At 41.4% G+C, this 27,556-nt stretch overlaps 1 protein-coding gene across 5 annotated transcripts in view; it reads left to right on the plus strand.

Annotated features, from left to right (window-relative positions):
* The window catches only part of NEDD4L (neural precursor cell expressed, developmentally down-regulated 4-like, E3 ubiquitin protein ligase), a 233,534-nt gene that overhangs the window by 190,616 nt on the left and 15,362 nt on the right, over nt 1-27,556 (plus strand). For 4 of the 5 annotated variants that reach the window (XM_008570210.1, XM_008570211.1, XM_008570209.1 and 1 more), the window contains 8 exons: nt 1,016-1,070; nt 1,177-1,230; nt 6,652-6,710; nt 13,964-14,029; nt 15,711-15,940; nt 17,628-17,749; nt 20,215-20,285; nt 22,222-22,317. In XM_008570210.1, the coding sequence (XP_008568432.1) occupies nt 1,016-1,070; nt 1,177-1,230; nt 6,652-6,710; nt 13,964-14,029; nt 15,711-15,940; nt 17,628-17,749; nt 20,215-20,285; nt 22,222-22,317 (753 nt within the window). The remainder of the gene's footprint in view (nt 1-1,015; nt 1,071-1,176; nt 1,231-6,651; nt 6,711-13,963; nt 14,030-15,710; nt 15,941-17,627; nt 17,750-20,214; nt 20,286-22,221; nt 22,318-27,556) is intronic. The other variant, XM_008570213.1, reaches the window with a different exon arrangement.

Raw genomic sequence — 27,556 nt, forward strand, 5'->3', positions numbered from 1 at the left:
AAAATAGTGTGGGAGCAAAAGTAATCACAAAAAGTTTCTATAAGTCATTTAACCTTAAGTTTTTTCCACCTTGCTGGTGACTATTTAGAAATTTAATCTTTTACTAGTTTGTTCTCTTTTGGGGCCTGAGTGGGAGTTGAACTGTTTACTTCAAATTGGATTTTGAATGAAATCTTGACCATGCACCCTCCTCAACAGCCCATCCTCAACTGAAAAAAAGGCCTGGGAGTTGGGGGGTATGGACTCTGTTTTTAAATTGGAATTTTTTCATCATTTTTCAAGTATACGAACTTTTATTTGCCTTGTGTATGGTATATTATGGCAAAATTTGCAGCTCCAAAGGTTAAGGTTCAGTCTTTATTCATTAGTTTATGCAAATATTCCTCACTCTCCAAATCCTTTTGGTTCCTGGATTAAGATGGAAAGAACATGGAGTGTGAGTTTAGAAAGTGAAAGAAAACATGTCCTCTGAATCTGTTGGATTCCTGAGGTTCAGAGAGCAAATAGGGACAGTTCAGATAATGAGGGCAGACCAGCTTTAGGTTGAAAAAGGATCTAAATCTGTTTCATTCCTGAGTCTGAATAGTGAGAGTTCACAGCAGAGTGTACCAGTATTAAATTGTTCAGTCACTTGATAACATGAATAAAGTAATTTCATGCAACATTTTGATATTAATCCTCCACCTCCCTTCCTTTAGTGCTCATTATTTATTTAATTAAATGAGCTATTCAACCTCAAACTCAACTGTGTGCTGAAGTTTCATTTTGAAGCTTTTGCAGTAGAACTGTTTCATACAGTGAATGCATGTGAGACTTGAACATGTGATAAAGCGTGTTGCCAGAAGTAGTCAAGAGTTAACATGAAATGTTTATACTTAGCTTATTCTCAGTAAAAAAATGTAATCCTAGGAGAGAAGAGTAAGAAAGCCTCCTATAGTTTTTAAATTTGGCCTTTGATTTTGGAACTGCTAGCTAATGTCTATTTTCTCTCTCTCTTCCTTCCCCGGATACTTAGCCTGGTTGGGAAGAAAGAATTCACTTGGATGGCCGAACGTTTTATATTGATCACAGTAAGTAGGAACTGTTGTGGACACATACACAGGTATTGCAGGTAAAGGGAGGGGGAGGACATTCAGATACGATAGTGACGGCTTTGTCGTTTTCCTCTTTGTCTAGGCAGCCAGGTGTTATGTGGAGAGGATGATACCAGAGAATCAGTGCCCTCAGACGGTACTGTGTGCTCACCCCAAGTGTGCTTTAAAGTAGCTCATCGAGCTTTCACCCAATTTGATCTTCTGACCTATTAACTTTTTTTTTTTAATTAAAAAAAATAATTTTTTGGTTGATGATCCCTTGACTTTTGCGCTTTTAATAAATACAGTCTTGTAATAGAAAATAAGATTAGAACTGAACTGATGATTAAGTCACAAATGTATGCGCGAACAGTGCTGAAGCAGCTTATAAGTTTTTAAAACAGTGCCTTCAAAGGTCCTATGGCAAGATGCCCACTCTGACCTTATTTTCTATTCATGGCATGTTTCCTTGCACCCACCACACTAATATTTGTGTAGTTCTTTTCCTAAAATTGTAGTGTATTTGCTGTAGACATTTGCCCCAGCACCTATGGACAAATGTGTGGTCTCTCATTTCAACTAAAAGTTAAACTAATAAAGGTTTGCTTTTAGCCAGTGGGTTTTTATATTTAATTATTTTGTCATTCTTTTTTGAAGTGACTTATTCTTCATGGGATCATATTTATATATTCTTTAAAATTTCTGAAAAAGTATATTGAAAAGAAGGTTTTACAGAGATATAAAGTTCAAAACGTGCCATTTGGTATTCTTTTGGTCGTTGTTTTCATTCTGTTCATCAACGGGAAGTCTGCATCAGGTTTCCCTAGCTTCACGTTTTTGTAACTAAGCAAAAGCACACTGGTGAGCCACTTGCCACGAGGAAGCCTCTTACATGTAGGACTTGTCACTATCGCATGGGTGTAGTATCTCTTCCAGATGTTACTAGGGGACCAAGTGCCTTGCTAGGCAGAGCTTTACTTTCAGTGAAGCTTACACACGGGGATGTGTAAAGTGTAGTTATAAACTGAATTAAGCAAAAGACCCACCAGCTTAGAATTATATCAGAAGTGAAAGCCCTAGGTGTATTTGGGGAGTAGACTACCCTTTGGTTTAAATCGGGCTCAGTTTTTGTCTTTGATCAAAAAAAATACTGATTTGCCTATGTTCCAGAATTTTACAGTGAGCATAAACTTGCTCCCATAAATGCTTTAACATGTATGTGTATACCCTACTTTAAAAAAATACTATTTATACATAATTCTGCTTTTTAAAATTTTTTTTTTTTTAGTAATGCCTATAATTATACTCTTAAGAGAATTTGCTAAAATGGGAGAAAAATCACCCCCCTTATTTCCACCAAAAAAGTTTCCTTTCCAGTTTTTTATGCATTACAATTTCAGCTTTCAAAGGCAGGTATAAATAATACTGATCATTGTATTAAAATAAGGTCTTAACTGGTAACATTTCACACAACACTGTGACAGTGTTCTGGCTGGTGATCTGATGCTTTGGTCAACCTGAAAAGAACTTTGTGAATGTTCTTACTGTACTAAAAGGAGCCAAAAACAACAATCACAAAAACACTATTGCCAAGGGCCATCCCAGTGTGATTAAAAGTAATAAAAATCATGGACTGTTTCCCCAGTGGCATGCATAGACCTAGTGACTTGAAGTGGAATTTGTGGAGGGTCAGTGGTAAGGGTCTCAGGAAGTTGCTGACTTTGGACAGAAGGTGGAGAGAACTTGCCTGGAGAGGCAGCAGCAGCCCTGCAGCCTCAGGCTGTCCCTGCTCCTGTTACTTGGAGGTGGAAGAGGGTAGATGCTGGCCAGATGCTTGGGCTGTTCCCCAGTCCTGACCAGCCCACCACTCACACCAGACTCGTCGTAGACATTCCTCATTCCTCTTGCCCAGAACAACAGCACGTGAGCAGCTCTTCTTCGTGCCTGGGAGTTAGGTGGTGTGGCGTAGACCACATACGAAGCCAGGTTGGGCTGAGCTATATTGACGATATCTGTGGTCAGATTACTTGGAGATTAAAGTTTATTTTTTCTTTACACAACCATACTAAAAGGTTCTCCTAAACAGATACAGCATTAATTAGGTGACCAAAAACCATTGAAAAAAAAGGTCTGTGTTTATCAGAAACTGATTAGCTGTTAATGCTATATTTCTGCCAGTTCTCCATAATTTGTCAAGGTTTACTCAACGGAAAATCGATAAAGGTGTACACATCTATGAAACAGTTCAAATCATTTGTCTTTCCACCCAAATTCAATCTGTGAAAAGTTCAGAATACCTATCTTTTTAGAGACTTTATCAGGCTGACAGGTACAGTCCAAAAATGAGTATAATTACCTGGTAGATAACGCTTAGGAATTTTCACATCTTCAGAATGAAGCCTCTCTTTCTGAACAGTTTTGCAGCAAAATTCAGCTTCTCATTTTGCTGTCATAATACCTGCAGTACAGAAACCAGGTCATGCCTACATATGCCATTTTACCATGAAAAAAATCATACTGTAAGTTGTGCAGAGTCATCCTGTCTTCCAGCATAGCTGGGACATGTGACTACACATCAAATTACAGGCAAGAATGTGCTTATATTTTAAGTAATTAGTTTACTTATTTTCTGCTTCATAAATTCTTCTTGAGAAGTTAAACATTTTCAAGATTAACAATATTCAACCATTGCAGAGATTTAATTTCAAAAGCAGTGATTGCTCAATACTAATCTTCTACTTAAGACTTCTTGATTCAATTGGTTGATTTTTATCAAATAGCTCCTATGTCCCAGGCCTGGTGTCAAAGGTTAAGTGAAGATCTTGAACTCATTCTTAATCTCTGATAGGAATGATGTCATTCTTAAAAAACCAAATATGCCTGGCAGCTGAGTAATTGGCCACAGGTATCTTATGTACAAAGTTAGAAGAGAAGATAAAATTCCAGTGATTTCGTTTTGGTCTTCCTTGTCAGTAGTTTTACCAAACCTGTTAGTAGTAGCTAAATTCACTGAGTTTCTTATCCTTCTACTTCCTTCTTGTTCTTTTATTTGAAATAATGTCTCAAAAATGAACAGCAAGCTTAGACTCAAAAGTGCTTTTAAATAAAAAGATAATTGGCTGCCATACGTTCCTATATTGACAATACTTAACTGCCAAATTGACCTTTACTATAACCACACAGAACTTGTGTGGTTCTGAAAGCTTAGGTTGTATTAAAGGGGCTTTGTTTTCACCATCAGCTTCATTCGGTGGGAGAGAACATATGGAGCTCCTGTTACATGTTGGGGCTTTTGTTAAGTGGTGGATAGGGGTTGCAGAGATGGGAACGAGCACAGTTCCTGACCTCACAGGGCTGACGTCCAGCAGGGAGTACCAGGCCGTACTTAGGTGTTGCATTAGAGGAGTGGACCAATCGTTATGTAGATGCAGAAGGGACAAGGACTGTGCCTGCATGGGAAGTGGTTGGGTGCAGGGGCTGGGAGTAGTCTGCAGGAGGGCCTTGGAATGGGTTGCCTTTCAGCTGGATTTCAAACACTTTTAAGTCAGATTGAGCCAGGCAAGCACAGTGAAGAGTGATCCTAGCGGGAGGAGTCTGCAGGAGGGCCTTGGAATGGGTTGCCTTTCAACTGGATTTCAAACACTTTTAAGTCAGATTGAGCCAGGCAAGCACAGTGAAGAGTGATCCTAGGAGGGGGAGACCTGTAGGTGCGTGGGTACATGCAAATTATGCCATGTTGGGAGAAAGCAGAGTTGTTCCAAATAGCTGCTGGCAGAGGAGGCTGACATGCACACAGGCCAAGTCAAAGGGTGTCGACTCAGGTTCATTCTGCAGGTGGTGGGGAGCTCCCAAGGGATTTTCTAGAGGGTAGTGACAGTGCTCAAAATTGAAAGATCCTTTTGGCAGAGGTATAGAGGAAGTCTTGAACAGGAGAGAGTGAGACCATGGCCAGGGAAGCCTAGAGAATAGTCCAAGAAAGGATGAGAGCTTGGACAAGAAACCTTATCAGGGAGAGAGATGGGGATGGTTCCGTGACCTCCAGAGGTGAGTGGCAAGGACGTGACCAGGTTCCTGATTTGGACAGTGAAAGGATCATGATACTGCAAATCAGGAATTCAGGGTCATGTGAAGAGTTTTTTTGTGTTGGGTGATTATGGGTTGGGTTTCCGTAAGAGTTGAGCTGAGGTACCTGCGGGAAACCCAGGTGCACGTCAAGGACGGAGCTTAGAATTCAGGTCAGGTCTGAAGATTTGGGAGTTCTCATGAACTGGAAGTAGTTCATTTATTTATAGTCCAAGTTGGTATTTTAGGAACAGTTTTTATTGAGCTGAATTGTTTCCTTTATTTGGTTTTTTTTCTTTTGTTTTCCATCACAATAGCAACTTTTACTTTCCAAAGTCTTCTGTTTTCAAGGTAAGGGACCCAAAAATGCCTTTTGCTTCCGTCAAGATTCTCTAAAACAGTTGAGACTTTTCATCTAAACTTTCTGCCAGCATGAAAACAAAATAAGGGTCATAGAGTTGTCATGTGCTTTGGTAGCTTTTTCAATTTTTTTTTTTTTCCAACTCTGCTTTCATTAAAATAATATCAGACTTATAGAAATTCTGATATGGTCAGTAAAACTGAATTTGTTAGTTATTCTTATCAGCCTACTTACAGAGTATACAGGAGAAAAGTAGAATCAATATTCTTTGCTTTTCAAACAAATAATTTCTTTTTTTTAAATCAACTTAGATTTTCTAAAACCCCAGAGAACCCATTCTCCCCCAGTCTGCTCTCCCCATACCTTTTATGTGAATCCATCCCCCCTCCCAACACACAGACACACAGGAATCCATAAAGTCTTTTGACTTATGAACAGTTACAAATCCCAGGTGATCCAGGGCAACTATGTATTACCACTTGTACAAGTGCTGGTTTAGGTAGCTTTGAACAATCTTGTTCACACTCACTCATTTGCAAGAAAGAAAACCACCTCTTGCCAACTTGGCCAAAATGGTAACTGTTCTCTGGAATCTTCCTCTGCTGTATGTAATTCTCATTTTTGGACTGCCTTAGCTGCTCTGAGTTTTGTGTGCGTATGAGTGACGCATGTAATGGATTATTCATTTGTTCAGTGTAGGATTCTTAATTGAAAACAGTTTTTCAACACCATAAGCAAATAAAGTATTTGAAATGAGAAAAAAAATCATGTGTGTGTTTGTTTAGCCTTTGGGGGAACTAAGACTTTTTATGTCTTTTTCTATTAAATGAAAATCACAATCAAGTTATAAACCCTTGAAAGAAGAGGAGTTTATAATTGAAAGTTTGGCCGACTGCGTGCCAAAAACAGTGTGAATAGATGGTTTGACTTTAGTTGTGCATTTTCAATTGAGTTTTTTTAACTAAACGGTTTGTGGAGTTTGCCATGCAGTTATCTTCTAACTCTGAAATACTAAGTTGTTATCTTTGAGGGACAGGGTGGGAGACTGGACAACTTTTGAAGAATCCAGAAATAGTTTTTTGTAAGACATTCTTTGCATAGAGTAGATTTGAACTGATGTGCTAACCTTTTTTTTGTTGTTGTTAATATTTTCAGATAGCAAAATTACTCAATGGGAAGACCCAAGGCTGCAGAACCCAGCTATTACTGGTCCGGTTAGTATTCTCATTTGGTTGCATCTAAACTCACATTTCTTGCATATTACTATTTACCATGATGCCAGGGGACTGGTGTAATTGAGTAGTCTAACATTACTCCCATCTCTTCCTTACCCATGTTGCCAGGTGAGGTAAAGCTGTGTGTACCTTTTCACTTTCGTTTATAAAGGAAATAAAATGGTTTGAAAATGATAGCAGAATTAAACACTTTTTCTTCGCCTTTGTAAAAGGGTGGGTTGAAAGTACGATCAAAATTTCTTCTCTTCCTTTTTATGTGAAGCAAAACAAAGCCTTATATTTGCAGAGTTTTGTCTTTTTTTTAGGCCAAGGGTAGTAAATGCTTGCTAATAAATTTAAATCTCTTCCAGCTTTAAAAATCTGTAGAAGTTTGGGTGAGGCTGTAGCTAACTTCTGGAGCTGGCAAAGTTAAGAATTTTTAACTCCACTGACCTACTGTTATCTCATAGTCCCCCTGCTATATATGCCAGGTAGAAAAAGAATCAGTTCTGACTTGTCACAGTAACCTACTAAAATACTGCAGCATGCTGTTCATAGGAAGAGTGAGAATCTCAGTCACTGAGCAGCAGCAGGCACTTGGTATTGAAAACGTGTGGAATCTATAGAATTGGGGCCACATTCATCAACAGGGAGTACACCAGCAACTTTTGTCATAGTTATACGAGTATAAGGAGATAATTTGGAATTACAGGAAATGTACTGGGATCAGCAGAAAAGACTGGAGACACAAAAGGAAGTAATGTTTATTCTATTGAGTGCTGAGCCAATAGGTATATTTAAAATGTTAATTTTTTGGCTTTAATCTGACTCAGTTTAAATTGTTTTGAATTATAAAGAGAAGTACATTTGAAAACTTAAGATAATACAGTACAGACATTAATTGATAACTGACATGAATTGTTGACTCTGCTCAGCTACTTTGGTACCATTTCCTATGCAAAGTGCCCAGTAATACCTAGGTTAAAACAGTCAACTACTTTTTTCTCTATATAGTTTAAAAACACTGCCTTATCACGACAGCTTCCTTTTAGTATATGCACGGTCATGACTACTTGTTAGAATAGTATTTTGCCTTCTACATCATTAAAAACGAAGGTAAATTCAAGAACCAGTGCTGTTTTCAAGTGGCAGAAGACTCTTGACATGATAACTTGGAAGGCTTTTCAAATATTTCTATCGTTATCAATCATATACCTTCAAACACTTGTAGACATTGTTAATTATTATTGAAATTTGTTTAGCATCATAAATCCAGGTAGATTTGCCCCCCTAAAAGATCTCTATTTCTGTTTTCTATTAATAAGAGAGCCTTGTTTGCACTTTTTGTTATTGGTCATATTGCTTTCAATAGGAGTATGTCTATTTAGATAATTACCAATTTAGTGTAGACATGTGGCCTTTGTCATCATTCAGTTCTAAACATTCGGCATTTTCTGTATGACTTTTCTCCTTGACTTACAAATGATTTAGATGTACTTTTTAGTTTCTGAAAGTATGGGAGGGTTTTTGCCTATCCACTTCTTATTGATTTCTAATTTTTTGCATTGTGGTCAGAGAATATTGCCAATGGAATATTTATTATTGGATATTTGAAACTTCCTTGGAGACTTGATCATCTTTTGTAAATGTTCTTTTTGTTTCTTAAAAAGAATGTGCATTGTGTCTTTAGTTGGATATAGAGTTCTTTATGTGTCCATTAGGTCATGCCTGTGGTGTTCAAATTATCCCTATCCTTGTTACTTTTTTTCTGACCATCAGATCTCACCAAGAGAGTTGTATCAAAATCTCCATGGTGATTGTTGCTCTGTCAGTTTTGTCTGAGATTTATATAATTACATTCACTTTCTCCCTTCGTTAGTATTTGCCTAGTATATTCTTCCCGTCTCTTGCATTTTTTTTCCTTTCTTGTTTTCTGTTAGATTGATAGAGTACTCTCTATTTTCTTGTATTTTCTCTACATTGAGAAAGTTGCAAGTTGTATTTTCTATCTCTCCTCTTTTAGTGCTCACATTAAAATTTCTAACCAAATTGGGCCGGCCCGGTGGCGCACTGCTACAGTGCGCCACTTGGGAAGCGCAGCGGCGCTCCCACCGAGGGTTCGGATCCCACGTACAGACCGGCTGCTCACTGGCTGAGCGAGGTATGGGTGCAACACCGAGGGTTGCGATCCCGTTGCCGGTCCCGGTCCGGGCGCGACACTGAGGGTTGCGATCTGTTGCCGGTCACGAAAAAAGACAAAAAGGAAAAAAATAATAATAATAAAATAAAATAAAATTTCTAACCAACATACTTAAGATAAAAATCACTCTATTCTCCTGTGAGACGTCAGGATCTCAGGGAACTTCAGTGCCATTCTTCCACTACCATCTTCCATATCATTGTTGGGTACAATTTTAAAACTACCTTGTCTTTAAACTTTGCAAATAGTCATTAATACTTTATCTTGTTTCTTAAGCAGTCAATGCTTATTTAATTTTGCCTGTAAATGAACAAGTTTCTTTGCCCACTGTTGGTTCTTGCATCCATTTTTTTTCTGGGTTTTTTTTTTTTTTTTCCCCCTTAACAAAATATGGTGGAGTTCCAGCTTTTCAATGTGTGGTCTGACCAGCAGCATCAGCATCATCTGGGGACTTGGTAGCAATGCAAGTTTTCAGGGCCCACCCCCATACCTACAGAAGCAGCAACTGTGGGGTGGGTGCAGCAATCTGTGTTTGAACAAGCCTGCCCAGGGAGACTGGTGCCCACTCAAGTTTGAGCTCCTCCGCTCAGCAGCGGAGACTCTCAGTGAGAGTCTGAGTGGTAACATCTCTTAGTCTTTGACTCAGACTGTTTTATCTGACCTCTCTATTCATGTTAATTTCAGCTGACTGTAGAATTCTCAGTCCTTTTACTTCATTACTTTGGAGATATTCTTAAATATCTTCTGGTCTCTATAACTGATGATGAGATGTTTGCTGTCAATCTGATTGTCATTTCTGTGTGGGCAAATTGCCCTTTTCTCTGGTGATTTTGAATTTTTCTTTGTGTTTTGATGTTCTGCAATTTCACCATCATATATCTATGTGTGGATTTCTCTTGATCTTGCTTTGGACTCATGACTCTTCAATATGGGAATCATGTCTTTCCTCTGTTCTGGAAAATTCTCAGATGTTATTTCTTCACATACTGTATTTTCCCCATTCATTCTGATTATCTACTTCTGTAACTCCAGTTAGGCATTCGGTTCACTTTTACATAGTCTCCCTTCTCTATCACTTTCTTATTTTCCATCTCTCTCGTTGCTGTATTATGAGTTACTACTCAGCTCTTCAAATTAATTCTTAAGCTTTTTTCTAATCTGTTCTTCATTAGCTCATTGCGTTTATTATTTCAGTGACTATGTTTAAATGCTCAAAGTTCTATTTGGTCTTTTAAACTTTGTCTTTAGTTACAGCCTGTTCTTTCCTTTTATTTTTTAATTCTTTTACCTCTTATCATTTTAAAAATACTTATTTCATAGCCTCTTTCAGATTTTTATTATCTCTGGTCCTATCGATGCTAAATCTCCCACTTGTTATGTTTGTAAACCCTCCTTAATAGTCGTGTATTACCTAGTTCAGTTTATAATTTGTGTGTGTGTGTGTGTGTGTGTGTGTGTGTGTGCGAGCTCATCTTCATTTTTTTCTTATGGACTTTTATCTAGTTCAGTTTATAATTTGTGTGTGTGTGTGTGTGTGTGTGTGCGAGCTCATCTTCATTTTTTTCTTATGGACTTTTATAACTCCTGACTTGTATTTACTGTTAACTTCTTATCTTGAGTTTATGCATTCCCAATTAACATAACTGTGAACCTTCTACCCATTTTGGTACAAGCTTGAAGTATGGATTTATTACAGGCCTGTTTCTTTTTGTTTCTCATTCATTTATGGTCCTGGAGAGAAGGTAAGCTTCTTTGCAACTTCCTGAGCCAGTGGGTAGAGTTTTCTTTTCCCCTTTTCAGATGTTAGGTTTTAATCAGGGGACTCTGTTTTGGCTCCATAGGCCATATAGACTGTAGGTCAAGTTCTGTGTCCCCTTAGGAAGATTAAAACCCAAATCCCAGGCACCTGTGTCTAGGCCCAGTGACTTATTTCTCTAATTTTAAGTCTTTCTGCTTATACCTAAAGTTTCTCTTTTTCTTAAGTTTTAAAAATATTAGTTCTAAGTTGGTCCAGCAGTTTTACATATTTTTAGGGAGCGAGGGGATCCTTTCTGTAGAGCTTTCCTGTGTGTCAGTATGCTCTCTATGTAGCAGACATCACCATTAGTAGCATTTATTAAGTTCTGCCTGTGCCTGCTGCTATGATGAATACTGTCTCATGCTTGTGTAACGCTTTGTACTTTTCCAAGACCTTTATAATCAGCTGATTTGAAACTCACAGCAATCCCTTCAGGAAGGCGGGGCAGATGTTATTGTCCCCAATTTATCAGAAATTCAGAAAGCTAATTGTGTTGCCGACAGTCCCTGCAAATGTCAGAATCAGGACTGGGGCCCCCAGTGTGCTGGCATCAGTGTTGTCTTTATGTCAGGCATGAGCCCTTCTCTCCAAGGAAAAAGTTCCAGTATCTCACCTGGATGGTGATGACGCAGAACTGACTCACACAAGAAGGCAGGTTTTCATTTTGTACAAAAGAGAAAGAATGTTTAATACAGAGCAAAAGGGCTTTAATCAACAGACATGTTAATTTTTCACATAGGCTTATTTAACATGTTAAATTCGTATGCAAGAAAATAAGATAACAGATTTTCAGGAGAGAACAAATAATTTGTCCAGTACCAGAAATACACGTGTAATTCTCTTCAGAAGCTGAATTGTAGGGATGTCTTTGTCCTAGTACATTGTTGGACTCTTTTATAAAATCTTAACTCTCCTTACTCTGTCGTGAGAACTACCTCTGGAGAGAAAAAAAATAAATATCGAAGGAAGATAATGTTTTTCAACTTTTATGCATCATTCCCCAGAAGAAGAAATACCAGAAATATCTCAGCATCTTATTTCCACCCACGCCTAGTCAGCACCTGCCTGGCAAGCAAGAAAATGGTTATCACAGGCTAGGGGCAACTATTTGAAATCTATTCCCTCGGAAACTTGTCACTTAAGATTATCGAACTTACATACAACATGATCAATATTTAAGCTCCCCCCCCACCCCCAGCATTTTGGGCGATGGGAGGAATAAACAAGAAATAATTGCTGGGAATCACAGACTTTTGGAAATGAGAGAGCCTTAAAGTTCACCTAGTCAAATCCTTCTACAGAACTGCGAAGAAATTCCTTAGTGGAGAGGTGATGTCACAGAGCCAGCTGGGAACCGGGTCTACACTAGAATTCAGGTCTTCTGATGCTGGTGTGAGAGAGTAAAGGGGAATCATTTTTTGGTTTAATTCCCTTCTGTCACCATCAGTCACAGCTAAAGGCATCAGCCACATGCCTTCCCTCCTCAGGACTTGGCACTCGTCCCGTCGTTTTGTGTTCTCTCCTGTCACTCTGGTTTCTGCTCAGGTGTCCCTCTTCAGAGCTGCCTTTCCTGACCACCTCATAGAAAGTGACCCCCAGCAGCTCTGTGTCATGTTTTCCCTCGCAGCACTTACCACTATTTATTCATTTATTCCTTACTGCGTGTTGCTCCAGGAGGGAGCCAGGGAAGAAACCTTCCTTAGCATGTGAAATGCCTTGCACAGAGTTGAATGAATCAGCACGTGGACCAGCTGAGAGTGATAAATAAACAAACTAGAGAGGAAATCTTAGTTTGTGGTGGGATGTGGCACTGGTAGAGCAAAAAATATGATCTCTTTATTAGCTTATGTCAGAATATTGTGTTCTTTTCCTTATTTTGGTGGTTGTCCGGAGATTGACAAAATTTATACCTTGCCTAGCATCTGAATTTATATATGATTTCATCAGAGTAATAAACACTGCCTAAAATAAATAGGATATGTGATTAAATCCAGTGTTCAGTAGAAAATCAAATGAAGACTGGCTTAAAAACGAAGAACAGAGACCATAGGCAGTATAAATTGTCTTTAGAATGTTCTTAAGATATATAAATATGATGTCTTTATTGCTCTTGAGTTACAAAGCAGAGCCCTGATGTCATCATTTTCTGTAAGAGTGGTGCTTCGGTTTTGTTCCGGTTAGCTATAATTTGTATAGTCATGTCTTAAAACAGAGTTTGAAGGAGGGAAGCTTTCATTCTTCATTTCTTCTCTTTCTGGTCAGGAAACTTAGCCCAAAATGATATCAGAAGGACTGTTTTCTGCCAGAATTCACTCTGTTCAATAAAAAGCAACCAGTTGCTCTGAGTATGAGGCTGTCAGAGTTACGTCTGTATGTCTGCAAAAGCCAATTCTTTTTGCTTTATAAAAAAAATTGTAATCCTTTTCAGTAGCCTAAAGTCAGGACTCTGACTCTAAGAAATTATAAGCTGCTTTACAACATAGCAAATAAAGGTTATTTAAATGACTACATAAAAATGTTTCTACTTTGCAAGAAGACATATCAGAACTTTTGAATAATTGCAGTCAACTCAGTTACTGAGCCCACACCTGATGGTTCATTCTACTTCCATAGAAAAGGCATTTGAGATTTAAATAAATCCTTGCCCAAGACCACTTAGTATAGTAAGGGGCAAACCTTCTGACTCCTAAATTGGGGACTTTTCCAGAATGCCATTTACCTGATTTTATATTCCTTGACAAGAGTGTTGGTTCTTTACTTCTCTTTCTGCTCATTGTATTTCCCCAAAAAGATTTTTAAAGCATGATTACGCTTTTCAGAATGACCAGTATAGGTGATAATTTCGAGTTGTGTATAAAAAGTATCATAGCCAATAACTCTTAACTACAGCAAAAGAAAAAGAAAAATATATATGTAATATAAATATTATATATGTATATAATGCCCTGACTCATATTCTGATAAAAGTTATATGGAAAGCATATTTAGTTTGTGTAGCATACCCCTAAATGATTTCTTGAGTATCAATATAGTTGTTTTCAGGGGTGAAAGTTCCATTTAGTACTGATTGTTAGCCCCAATCAGTTCTAGGATTTTTATGTGTGCTAGGTAGACATTATATAAATTTTCCATGGATAATATGAAGAGTGAAAATTTAATATTTATGATTCATGAAATCATCTGAATGTTGGCTCAGTATACATAAAATTTCAGGTGTGTTGTTTGCTTTATCTGTATTTGTAAATTATCTTCCAGGCTGTTCCTTACTCCAGAGAATTTAAGCAGAAATATGACTACTTTAGGAAGAAATTAAAGAAACCCGTGAGTAATCATGTCTTCAAAAATCCTGTGTTTTAGTCATTTATAAGTTAACAAAGTTACTTCAGTGAGAACAGCTTGTTTGTTACTTATGTATGAATACTAAAAATATCACCTTCCTTTTTTCACTGCACTTTGATCCACCTGGATCTTCAATCTGAGTTTTCTTTTTAACAGAAATGGTAAGTGAAGATTAATTCAGTATTACATATCAAATCACCTGAAGGGTAATTTCTTATGTAATACATGAAAAGATACAGATGATTATTATGGGATATAAATTTAGGACCCTAGTCAAAACGTTTGGGAAAGTCCACACAATTGCATATGGTTACAGTATTTAGTGAAACTTAGATCCTTGTTAGAAAAATGTTTAAGTCCTTCCTTTTAAATAGTATAGTTTAGCTATAATATTTCAAAGTAATATTTAATTATATTACTTGGCAGGGTTGGGTCCAAGTGTAATGCTCTGGTTACAATTTTCACTGGCAGTTTAAAACTGATAAACCATGTAAATTTTTATAAGCAGTGTTTTAAATTACAATGTTGTCTTTTCCACTGACACCCCGTACTCTTCAGCATGGTTCCTTCTGTTGTACTTTCTGATTCCACCTGTCGGGTACAGGTTTTAGCAGTTTTCTCCTCAGTTTGCTCATCTACCATGTCACACGATTGGGGAAAGGAGAATGACAGCCACAGTTCAGGCTGTCCAGTTTGCCTGTGTCCTGTCGCCACCCCTCCATGCCGCACATGCCTCAGTTGATGCCTCCTATGCGGGGCATCTTCTGTGCATGAGGCACAGCGTCTTATCTCTGTGCTCTATTCCAAAGTCCTGATTCACATAGTTCAAGGATAACTACTTTTGAAATGATTCTTTGCCTTCAAAGCTCAAATCTGAACACACAAAATTCCTTGGTGTTTCTTTGTGAGTCCTTTCCCCTTAATAGGTGATGACTTTGTGGATATCACCCAGTCTCACTATGTGGCACTTACACAGCATGTCTTCTGTGTTCTGGAAACTGTCTCTGCAGATTGCTTCCAGTAGCAAGGCTGACCCTGGACCTTCTCTTTCCAGGAGGCAGCTCTCACAGCTTCAGTCAAGTGTTCTGTTATTTTCATGTCAATGAACTACGGGCTTTGGGATGCTTTCCCCAAACTTGGCATAGTCAGGATCCCACTGCCCACAGCAGCATCATGAACTTGTAGGCATCATGGACAGTATCTGCCACCTGCAGTCCCTACCAGAGTTGAGAATGGTCCCAGCCTGGCCAGGTGGGGATTATCTACAGGCTTTGATTACCTGGGCTGCAGATTCTCTCCTTGATGGAATCAATATATTGAATTGACTGTATTTCAGTTGCCGGTGTGTGACTAAGTACCCACAATTGTTCATAAAGTGGGAGAGGACTGTTTCCGTCCACTCAGCGAGCAGATCTTCTGCAACATGCTGCTGACAGAGCTGAGCAGTTGCTGGTGGCTGCTCTGTGTGTCTCCTGTCGACACAGTGCAGCTTTCTGCCTGGGCAAGGAAAAATCTGAAAAGGAAAGAATCTCAGTTGGAACCATTCATCACTGTTTGTTTATTTGAAGCCTACCATCATTTCTACCCTTTGTTTTGTTTTTTCTGTTAGGAAATAATATGTATACTTACTGTATGAGTATGTGTTGTTTTTTCTTTTGTCTAGGCTGATATCCCAAATAGGTTTGAAATGAAACTTCACAGAAATAACATATTTGAAGAGTCCTATCGGAGAATCATGTCTGTGAAAAGACCAGATGTCCTGAAAGCTAGACTGTGGATTGAATTCGAATCAGAGAAGGGTCTTGACTATGGGGGCGTGGCCAGAGAATGGTTCTTCTTACTGTCCAAAGAGATGTTCAATCCCTACTATGGCCTCTTTGAGTACTCTGCGACGTAAGTGTGTGGGGTACATTCAGAATGTCCCCTGAAATCGTTCTATTCTTAATAAGTTTAGACTTAACAAGATAAGCAGCTCACTGGTTTTTAGATGAATTAGCACTGCTGATATCAGTCTCTCCATACACCCCCACTCCTTAGATGTCTAGGACAGGTTCTGACTACATGGTGAGGTAATGTACTCTGTAAACACCTAAAATTGATCTTCTCTTGCCTGTTGGATTCGTGGAACTGAAATTGAAAATGTGTGAGGTAATTATGGTAAGGAACAAGAAGCAATTTTCATTTGTAATGTTATGTTAATTCAGGAGGAGAATTTGTCAGTGCTAGACTTCAGAAGAAGAACTTGTTCTATGAACAAGAATAGTTTCTGAAGTCACACTACTTAGGTAAATTATGAGGACTTCGAGGACCCATGTTTGAGAACACAAGTGCCATGCCCAGGTCCTGTAAGGGAAGAATCAGGTTCCCCCTTGCGTTAGATTTCACCATGGCCAGGCCTGGAAACTGAGGCAGATTTAATTGCTTTCTCAACACACCAAATTATGAGGACTTCGAGGACCCATGTTTGAGAACACAAGTGCCATGCCCAGGTCCTGTAAGGGAAGAATCAGGTTCCCCCTTGTGTTAGATTTCACCATGGCCAGGCCTGGAAACTGAGGCAGATTTAATTGCTTTCTCAACACACATCGGCTACTTATAAGGCTGACTGCTTCTCCTTCAGGCTGTGAATCCCCCAAGGTTTAGGCTGGACCTGATCCCCAGTAGAATAGTTGTTGACCTTACCAAAAGGCCTTTAACATCACTTCAGCCCTGGGCTCTAAGGGGACATAGGTGTCCTGCATCTCCCACCTGGTGCCAGGTTCCCGGGGGGCTCATTTGGAGGGCAACCTTAATATATCCTTCTCTGTTGCTCTAGTGAAGAATTGTCTGATTTACTTTTTATTATTTTTACTAAGTCCCATGAGATAGTCCACTTTGTTAAATTGACAAAACTATTGAAGGGGTGGGGAAGGAAGCAAGATGCTCACCTTCACCCACATTTCCAAAGATATCCCTGAAGGAATCTATTTATGGAGCCTCATTTGAAAACCAGTGATCCTCATGATTGTGAGACCAAGGAAGGACCATTGGACATATCTAAATATTTGGAGGTTTGCATTGTTTAGATAGCCATATTCTGCTCATTGGGCCCTAGAGGCCTGTTCAGGGCAGAGTTGTGATCAGAAAGACCAAGGGTTGGGCCCATAAGAACAATCTCATGACCAAACCAACAGTCTCTGAAAGAATTAACCTTCCTTCATCAGAGACAGCCTAAAGCACTCACATCATTGGAAATCAGCCCCTTTCTTGTGTGGGATTTCTCATCTTCCCAAGATATTGAGCTGAATCATATGGAATAGATAGTTTGGAGATGAAAAATAGTCAAACATCAGCAGTTTCATATGGTTTAACTTATTACGTAGGGCATATACATCTAATAGGCCTCAATGGTTGGTCACAGAAAAGGGGTGACTAAATGGTAAGTTGTCTTCTCCAGCTTATACCTTTTCTCACTAGGTACAGAATGTTTGCAAGTGCACTATAAAAGCTGAGTGACAGGTGGCAAAGAAAAATTCAAATTCTCTCATTTCTTATTTAAAAATATGATTGGGATTTTCGTCTCTCTGTTCCTCACCAAAAGGGACAACTATACGCTTCAGATCAATCCCAACTCAGGCCTCTGTAATGAAGATCATTTGTCCTATTTCACTTTTATTGGAAGAGTTGCTGGTCTGGCAGTATTTCATGGGAAACTCTTAGATGGTAAGTTATTAAAAAATTGTGAAATAATAAAAATAGAGTAGTGTCATTTGTGGTGTCTTGTCTTTCACATCACTGATTTTAAGCAGAAGCCTTACTGGTGCTCTGTAATTCAATAAAGTGTTTTTATGTTTTGCATATGATGGAGGTTCTTTTCCCTGGTATTATCTTAATTGAGCACTGAAGACATAGTGTACATACACAGTTTAAAAACTTTTTTAAAATTTTAAGTGTAAAGCACAGAACATTCTGTATTTTATACATTTTGTGTGTTTTCTGGAAAAACTTTTCTTTAGCAAGAGCTAGATTTGGTGACAGATGGAAAAGCTAATTGAAAAGTTAATTAAAATCTTATCCATCCAATATTCTGTCATTGTTCCATTTGTCCTCAAATTATTATTTTTTAATGTGAGAAGACTAAATAATTTCAAAGTAATGTTACAACTCAGCTAAAACTTTAATCCTGAAACAGACGACACAGAATAATTTCATTATTATTTAAAGCATATAAATCACAGAATTTCAAAATACCTTGGAAATTAGATGTCAAACCTCCTACCTGGATATTTCTATAAGCTTATAATAGAGACCTCTTACGGATTTAGCCATTTCAAAAGTAGTATCCTTAAGAAAACACTACAGAAATATCAGTGAGGAAAAAGAATCAGAAATATTTATTAAGAACTTGGGGTAAAGTGGTGGAGGGTGGAAGACAGAGTAAAAATTGAGATTGACATTTTAGTTACTGTAAAGAGATATTTCTGGGGAATTAATTTGTTAATTGCATTTATGGAGCCTTAGCTATTCCAATAATTAATTGCTATACCTCTGTACTTTTCCCCTGCAATATATTTCTACTGTTAATTGCTAGCTGCTTTTGATATTTCAGTTTTATTTGGGAAGAGAGTAAACAATTTTTTCTGATTAGAAGAAAACTACGCTCTTTCTGTGTATGTGTATAGTGTGAATGTATTTTAATTTGCAGCTTCAGAGTCATTATTAGATTATTGCACCCTGTTCAAATTCACATCCACCTCTTAGAGAAAGGTCAGCTTATTCATCTTCTGCCAAGTGAGAAGACACTGTTAGTTGCAAGTAAATACAGAGAAGTGAGATGTTTTCCTGACCTCAGTGAACGTAAATTTTAGTGGGAAAAAGAGAAACAGAAGAATCGCAGTGGCGGTGTCCAAGCAGAAGGGAATATGTTGAGCACGCAGAGCAGAAACTGAGTTGGCTGGAGCTTTATGGAGGCAGCTGCACCTTACGGGTGGGGAAGCGTCTGAGCGTTCAGTCTAAGTACCACGATCATCTCAGAAGAGTGGGGCCTGGCCAGGAGGCCAGGGAGTGAGGGGTGGAAGCGAGTACAAGTGGGGGCATCTGGGAGACGGCCGGAGTAGTCCCTGCAGAAGGCGATCAGAGCCCAGTTGAGGGACTGCAAAGTTGGGGGCCCAGAGACGTGCACAGTGAAGCGCGGTATCTTCAGTTCTTACTGACTGGAGCGCCCGCTACTCCCTGTCGTCGGCGTCATGCATCACCTCCCCCAACGCTAAAGCACATCAGAGTCTGGTGCCTGGCAGGCGAGGGTGGAGGGGAGCACCAGCCTGAGGTTCTAGCCCTCACGGTGCGAGGGCCCCATGTGAGGAGGCATGGAATGTCAGCTTGCCTTTGGACGAGGTAACATGGGAGGTCCCTGAGGGACATCTGCCATTACCTTCCTGAGGCTCCTCTCTCAACCTCCCCGGAGGGTTACACAAGCTCTCTCAGGGGTCTCCCCTATTTCCATCTTGTCCCCCACCCGTGTTTTCTCCCCATCATTGCCCAAGTAAGACACCGGAATGCAGGTGGGATGTACACTTGGCCCTCCAGTGACTCCCAGTTGCATTCAGGGAGCAGCCCAGACCCTGAGGCACCCATGCAGGCTGTGCATTGCTGGCACCTTCTCTGGCCTGTCCTCCCTGGGACACCCTATGCCTTTGCCCTAGCAGGCTGTTGGCAAGTCACCAGTCTTGCTCCTCTGCATAGAGTGCCCTTTTCTCCGCCAGGTTCATAGGTCTTGTTCGTGCTGCAGGCTCCTGTGTGACCTCGAGGCTCCCTGTCACCTCCCGGAAGCCTTTTGGCTCCTCCCTGCTATGCTGTCTCTTTTAACACAGCCGCCCCCTTGCCACTGCCCACCCCCCCGTCGACCAGGCCTTGCCTGCTCATCCCTGGATTGCCCACAAAGGTTCTTGACTAGTCTGTCCTGTCTCTGATTCAAATTGAAAGGTTAATCTTTTATTTCCACAGCCGCCCCCTTGCCACTGCCCACCCCCCCGTCGACCAGGCCTTGCCTGCTCATCCATGGATTGCCGTCAAAGGTTCTTGACTAGTCTGTCCTGTCTCTGATTCAAATTGAAAGGTTAATCTTTTATTTCATGCCCTAATGCTTAGCAGTATGGAAGGTTTGAAACAACCCAGTTTTCTTATTTTAGGTTTCTTCATTCGACCATTTTACAAAATGATGTTGGGCAAGCAGATAACCCTGAATGACATGGAGTCTGTGGTGAGTAAATACAGTCACTCACGGTGGCTGTCATGGGCACACATGCCTTATGGAAAAGTGTTGGAGACCACGTTCGTAGACAAAGTGGTTTTCGTGGGTATTGTCACGCACTGTGAACAACTAAACAATTTATTGATCACCCTAATTTTTGTCACAAGCAGATCATTATTCACATTTCCTAGTATCATAGTACTTACAGTGAGTTCACCCAAATCTCAGCTACCTCCCCTTACCCAGCATAGGATTCGTGTGAACAAATTAAATCCAAGGGACATCCACAGACCTCATCACAGCCTGTGTTTTCTGTTCAAAACTGCTAGTACTGAGTGCTTAGAAACCATCCCTTTGTTTTCTGACCTCGTAAAAATGGCAGGGGCAAAAGCCAAAACATTAGATAAGGGCAATACTGACCGTCATCCTAGATGTGGAAGAGCGAGCGAGCACACTACAGTGGAGAGCTGGGAATGAACGCTGCGAGGTCTCCGACAAGTGACGAGGGTTTCCACGCTGCGTTTAGCTTACCCATTTCACCTAGACTGACCATTCTAGAGTAGAAAGAATTTTCTGTGAAAACAAAAATCAACACTCTTTTCATAATACTTTTGCTTTTTGTTTTTGTTTTTGTTTTTTTTTAATTTACCTGTACTGTATCCTCTACCTCCGGGGCGTGTGGGTGTTGCCCATGTGCCAACGCACGCACAGGGCCATCAGGAAGCATCTTTGTCCATGCAGGGCATTGGCAGCTCTGCTGTCATGTTCTGTCACTTGAGCTAGGAAGCATCTGTGTATCCTTGGCATGGTGGTGGTATCGACTGTCCCCTCCATAGTTTGGTGTATGAGCCAGGTCCTTGGCGCTCACCAGCATTTACCCAGTGTTTGTGCTCATCATCCTGGTGGGAAGGGAGAGGAAGGACCGGCATGCTCTGGGACCCACTGCTGTTTTCAGCCATGGGGGGGGGTTGGTGTACGTATCATCAAACCAGTCTCAATTTTCTCTTCAGCTTTTACCTTTTATTTATGTTCTATGCTTTTATTACTGTAGAGTGAGGAAGCTAAGAATGTAGGAATTTCTCTTAAAGTCTGAAGTAATTTTATACCACATGTTGACAGTATTTTAAATACAGTCGGCCCTTTGATCTGCAAGTTCTGCATCAACAGATCCAACCAACCACAGATGAAAAATTCTTATGGAAAAAAAAATAAAAATAATAATACAGCAATAAAAAATAATACAGATAGACAAACAGTACAGTGCAGTAACTATTCACGTAGCATTCATGTGTTAGATATTATAAGTAATCTAAAGGTGGTTTAAAGTATACAGGAGGATGTGCCTAGGTTTTATGCAAATACTACTCCACTTTGTAGCAGAGGCTAGAGCATCCTCAGATTTTGGTATCTGCATGGGGTGCTGGAACGAGTTCCCCTTGGATACCGAGAGACAACTGTACAGTGTTCACATTCTTTTATGCCTTCTCGAGCCTGTTAGGTCTCCAGCAGGAGAGTCTCTGGGCCTGACCAGTGAGCAGTGAGAACACAGCAAAGGAAATAAGTGAAAACCGTTGATATTTAATTAGAACATTTTTCACCTCTGCTGTTTTCACTCTTGAAAGCTGGGAAGTATAGTGCTCTCTACGTCGTAAATTTTGTAGACAGCACAGGATGTGGCATCTCTGACCACCATCCAGAGAAGGTGCTTCCACTACATTTCACAGGGGACAAGATTCAACAACAAGCTCCTGTTACTGAAGTTTTTTGTTTATATATTAAAGGGGAAGAGTCGGTTTGGGGTGGAGCAGGAAACAGCACATTAGTAAGTATTAATGTCATTTGTGAGCATTCTGCATGGAATTACATTAGAAGGACTTAAAGAAGTCGAATGAGTTTGTATTTTGAAAGAAGATGCTCAATTTTAATTTCTGTGTTATTTCTATAGGATAGTGAATATTACAACTCTTTGAAATGGATCTTAGAAAATGACCCCACTGAACTGGACCTCATGTTCTGTATAGACGAAGAGAACTTCGGACAGGTGCGTGTGGGTAATCCTGGGAGCTCTTGTTTGGCTTTTAAAGAGTGTTTCCTTCTTCACAGGCTGTGACACGACTTTGCTGGACAATTAAAAACAACCACTAGGAGCTTTGGATGTTAATTACCATCTCATCCTAGCAGCACCTTACCGCTGTGCCATGAAGCCAGGTCCCAGTTATCATCTTTTCCTTTTTCCAGCAAAGTTACAGAAATTTGAAGGGCCTCTGGGGCATGAACTAGCACCTCCTAGTTAGTCTAAAGCAAATTTGAATGTGAATGTTTAATTTGTGCCTTAGTTTGGAATTTAGGTATTTTGAAAAATAGTATGATTGTCCACTTAGCAGTATAAATACATGGCCAAGAACGGGTGGTCTTTGAGGGTCTTGGTGTTCCTTCTGTGCTTTATGGTTTGGCTGTCATGGTGAAGTTTGTCTTTTGGGGCCCAGCATGGTGGGCACAGGTTTTCCCACCTTTCCTTCTTGCTTTGCCCTACACTGTCATCCAGGCTGGGTTAATTGTAAGAGTCGGTTTGGGGTGGAGCAGGAAACAGCACATTAGTAAGTAATGTCATTTTCAAAGATAAAGTTACCTGCTTGGGATTTTCATCATCATCCTAAGGGGGTCTATAGGATGTGTTTACCTTACATCTGAAACCTTTGATTCATTTGTCCCCCAGTAATAATGATGCTGCTTGGGAGGCATCCACAAGGTGTCATCTGCCCCTGGTACCTGTCCTTTTGCAAAAGCTCAGAGATATTTCCCATCTCTCAGACCAAATCTACATGGCTTTGAAATTAATTAGAGCCCATTGTGAGGGTTGCCATATGGAAAATGAAATAAATATGTTCTTTGTTGCTTCAGAGATTATCAAACATGTATGCCACTATCAAAAAATGCATTTATGGCCCTGTCATGTCACTGTTATGCTCAGTCTTACAGGTGAAGTTACCAATCAGGCCCTCTTGGGTTAGAGAAAAGAAGTTGATGCCACTAGATGCAAAGAAATTAATGACAGCTGGGGACAAAAACTGTTGAACCAGAAAACAATCACATAAATATCAAAATTATGTGTTACCCCCGTGTCACGTGTTAAGAACCAGTAAACTATTCACAAGTGTGAGTCCTGGGAGTGTGTGGGACCCAGGAATACTGTCGTCCTTCCCAGTTGGTTGGGTGAGGTTCGTAGAGGAAATAAAGGCACCAGAGACTAGAGACCTCGTGGCCTTATGTAAAAGATGAAGTAATCTCTACTTGTTCCCCTCTGGGGATGCCCCCCCCATCCCTTCTTGTGTTTCGAGCCTGAGAATTCTCACAGACAAATGGACAGCACTCTACTGCATGGGGAGCTTGTCTGCTCTGCCACCCGGGGCGAGCAGTGTCTCCCAGCCTGTCCCTTCCTCTGCCGCCATTGGTACTCACTGCCTGCCTTTCAGTCTCCTTTGAAGAGCCTGCTGCTTCTGCTGGCCCCGGGAACGCAGGTGACCCTCTGCCATCTGTCCCCTGCCCACCGCTTCTCTTGTCCCACCCACCAGCAGCCCCTACCTCGAGTACATATCTCCCTCTGGTCTCCAGACTGCCCCCGACTTGGCTGCCTCTGGAATTGTTTCTCCTGAAAAGCCTCCAGGTCCCAGCACTAAATAAAGCCAGGTCCTCCTCCCCAGGCCCCACAATGGCTCTGGTCTATTCAGTGCCACCACTATCCCCTTCCACCTGAAATGAGGCGTTACCTTGGAATCCCCTGCCCCCATGCCCAGCAGGCAACGATGTCCTGTCCTTTCACTCTACTGTTTTTCTGCTGTCTGTGCTCTTTCCTGGTTCATGCTCTGCTCGCATCTTGACTGTGTTGTCATCACAGTCTCCTGTAGGTCTCCCCCTTTCCTGTTTTGCTTCATTTCCCAGTCTGTTCTCCATGTCTCCTAAACACATGCCCAATATGTAGTAGTTCTGAAATGCAGACCTGAACACGTGGTGGTTCTACTTGGCCATCCTGTAACCTCCAGCATATATTAGAACTTGTTGGCCTGGCTGACGGTTCCTCATGATCCAGCACTGGCCGCCGCAGCCTCCTCCCTCCCTCCTCCCTCCTCCCTCCTCCCTCCTCCCACCTATCTCCCACCTTCACACGTACAGTGTGCCTTTGTGAATGTCCCAGGAGCACCGTGGTGCCATGTTGCTGGCTGTGCAGTGCCCTCTCCATGCCAATGCATCCTTCTCTTTCTCCCATGACCTCTTGTCACACCGTCCTGCAGTAATTGACTGCCTCACTGTGTGCTGTAAGCCACCTGAGGTTGTCTTGGTGTTGCTAATGCTCGGCATGCAGCTGACACCTACTAAATGCTTACTGAGCAAATGAATGAGTGGTGCTAACCTAGTTTTAAAAAATAGTTAATAATGTTGTAAGTAATAGAAGTCTGAAGTGTGAGAAAACACAATCTTTAAGCTGGACCCCTATGGAAGGGTCTTAACTACCAATTTTAAAGGATAACACATTGACAGTCATCCTGGAACTATGTCTTCCTTTTGTTTTAACATATGAAGGAAGGAGTTGAAATAAAAAGAAACAAGGAAGACTGAAGATCAGTCTTGTGTGTCAAATGCATAAAAAAGTCTGTCTGCTTACAGAAAACCATATAACCAACTTAGATAAATAGTTCAGAAAACTGTGAGCAGTGTCAAAGTCAGAAGCAAATGATCTGAGAAACCTTCCTTAGTTACACTTAAATGTAACCGTTGCCATCTAATAAGTGAAAACCAAATACAGGATGTTTGATTTTTAAGTAGACTTCTAATGAAGACTGATTATCATTATAGCTCATGCCAATTACCCATCAAAAACAATTCTCAAACCTCCTCAATCAATGCTGTGGATTCTTCTGACTTTAGGGTAGAATCGGAGAAATGCAGTCATCAAAACAGGCACACGAGATAAGTAAGGTAATGATTAGGTGCCCAATTTGTTAAATTACCTTTAGAGAGCTAACCTGGTTAATGGGGAACTAATGTGTCCATTTTGCATACTGCGAAGGAACTTGGAATGAATTAAGCAGCTGTGCATTGATCTCATCTCCCACACTCAGTCCATCACCAAGCCCTGTTCATTGTACCTCCCAAATCTACGCATTCTCCCTGTCCATTCCACTACAAACACCCCAGTCCATGCCACCGTCTTCTCTCGTAGACACCTCACTGGTCTCTCTATCCAGTTTGGCCTCCTATAATGGCAGATTGGTCTTTTCAGAATGTAAAAACAATCGTGTCATTTCCTGGCCGAAACCCATTGGGGGCTTCCCACTGCCCTTAAGGTACAGATTCAAATCCCTACATTGTCCCACGGGGTCCTGTGCAGCCTGGCTGCACCTGCCCCCCCACCCCCAAGGCTCGTTTAGCCTCACAGACCGGCCCCTGAGGCTGTGTCTGGCCGTGCTGGCCTTCTCGAACACACAAGCTCCTTCCTGCCTCAGGACCTTTGCTCTTTCTGGTGGGAACACACTTCCTCCCACTCTCAGTTCCAACGCCCCTTCCTCAAAGAAGCAGGTCGCTGACCCAGACCATGTACTTCAGAGTGTCTTCCTTGTGTCCCTGTGGCAGGCACCGCAGGTGGCTTTGCATTCATCTGTCTGACAATGTGTTTAGCATCTATCTCCAACCAGACGTGGTGTTGGTGATGGCAACCTGTGCGAGCCATTTGCTCACCACTGTACACCTACTGCTAGCACTGGGCCTGGCACGTGGTAGACACTCAAAATACAGGCGTTGAGGAGGAAAGACAGGCAGTAACGAGATGCCTGTCCGTGCCTCTTGCCTCTTGCAGCCCTCTGCAAAACTATCAACCGCGCCTGCACTGGATCCCACCCCACAGGAAGCCTGTGCCCTGCTATTACCTAGAGATAAAGTCGCTTCCTCAATGGGTGGGGCCACTGCTGTTGCCACAGGGTGCAATGGACGTGCAGTTGGCCTTCCGCCGTGTTTAGAGTCTTTTTTTTATTTTTTAAGAAATATTAGACCATGAAGTGGGGTAGCTGTTATTTCATGCAGTGAAACTGCAGCTGTTGCCATTACTTTGCAATCTGTTTTCTTTCTCGTTGGTGAGAATTTGGAGCTGCTGGTTTCTGGGACCTAATGGGAATGTTTCCACTGGAGAAATGTCAATATTTGAACAGTTGTCACATGCCTTACACCCGGACACTGGTACTCTCACGTGTGCACGTGCCTGGGAGGACGAGCCCTCTCAGGCCTGTAGCAGGCAGAAGTCCTTCATTGCCAGTTCAGCAAAGCAGTCTCTGGTGGTGATGAGTATAGTGGGCAGCAGCCTGCAGGGACTCCTTCAGGACGTGTGACAGCTGCACTCAACGGGGATCGCCCCCAGGGCGAGGATTGGTTCTAGGACGGGGAAATCATCCCAAGGGTTGTCTTACAGACCACAGCTGTGCCTGGATCTGTTTGCCGGGATTCCAGTGGCAGGAGGCTAGTCACCAGGGGTGAGGGGGAATTCAAAAAGTCCCTTAAGGAGCGATAATGAAGGAAAAGTTGAGAAGCGCTGGATGGAGGCAGCAGACCCAGGAAGAACCAGCCCAAGAGCCCAGAGGTGGCCCAGGAGGGCCAAGCCCCAAACCTCAAGACCAGTTGATGACATTGGCAGTGGCAGCTGAGGACATTGGCAGTTGGAAAGGCTAGAGTTGACTTGGGAGCTTGGTCCTGCCGGTACAGCCTCTCCAGTGTCTGCTGAGGGAGCCTGGGGAGGGTGAGGAAGGGATGGGGCTGAGAGGTGTGCAGGGTGGGGTCTGTCTGGCCCAACTCGGCGCCCGGGGGTCTGAGGAGCAGCAGACGAAGCTGACTCTGCCTAGGTCCAGTCTACACAGTGTGATCCACGCTGTTTCTCAGCTAATTCCCCAGATGTTTGGCCTGAAGCGTCTCTGGAGGATCAGGGAGGTAGTTGTGGGGGTGCAAAAATTCTGGTTCTGTGAGGGTCGCACATCTCAGAGGTCCCTCTGAGCTTTATGAGGAAGAGACTTTTATGCTTCGGCCACTAGACTTAAATAAGAATTTTTCTACTTGTAGGTGTTTTTTTTACTCTTTTTCCGCAAGTACTTATTGAGCACCTGCTGTGTGCCAGGCACTCTGTTGGCCGTGTTCATCCTGTTGGGTCCTTCAGGAGTCCAGACACAAGGAGACAGTGATGCCGCCTGAGAGCCAGTGTCGGGGCAGACGTGTGTTCAGTCAAGTAGGGAATGGGTGAGGGG

This window comes from Galeopterus variegatus, unplaced genomic scaffold (assembly GCF_000696425.1).
Source record: "Galeopterus variegatus unplaced genomic scaffold, G_variegatus-3.0.2 Scaffold582, whole genome shotgun sequence".
Classification (NCBI taxonomy): domain Eukaryota; kingdom Metazoa; phylum Chordata; class Mammalia; order Dermoptera; family Cynocephalidae; genus Galeopterus; species Galeopterus variegatus.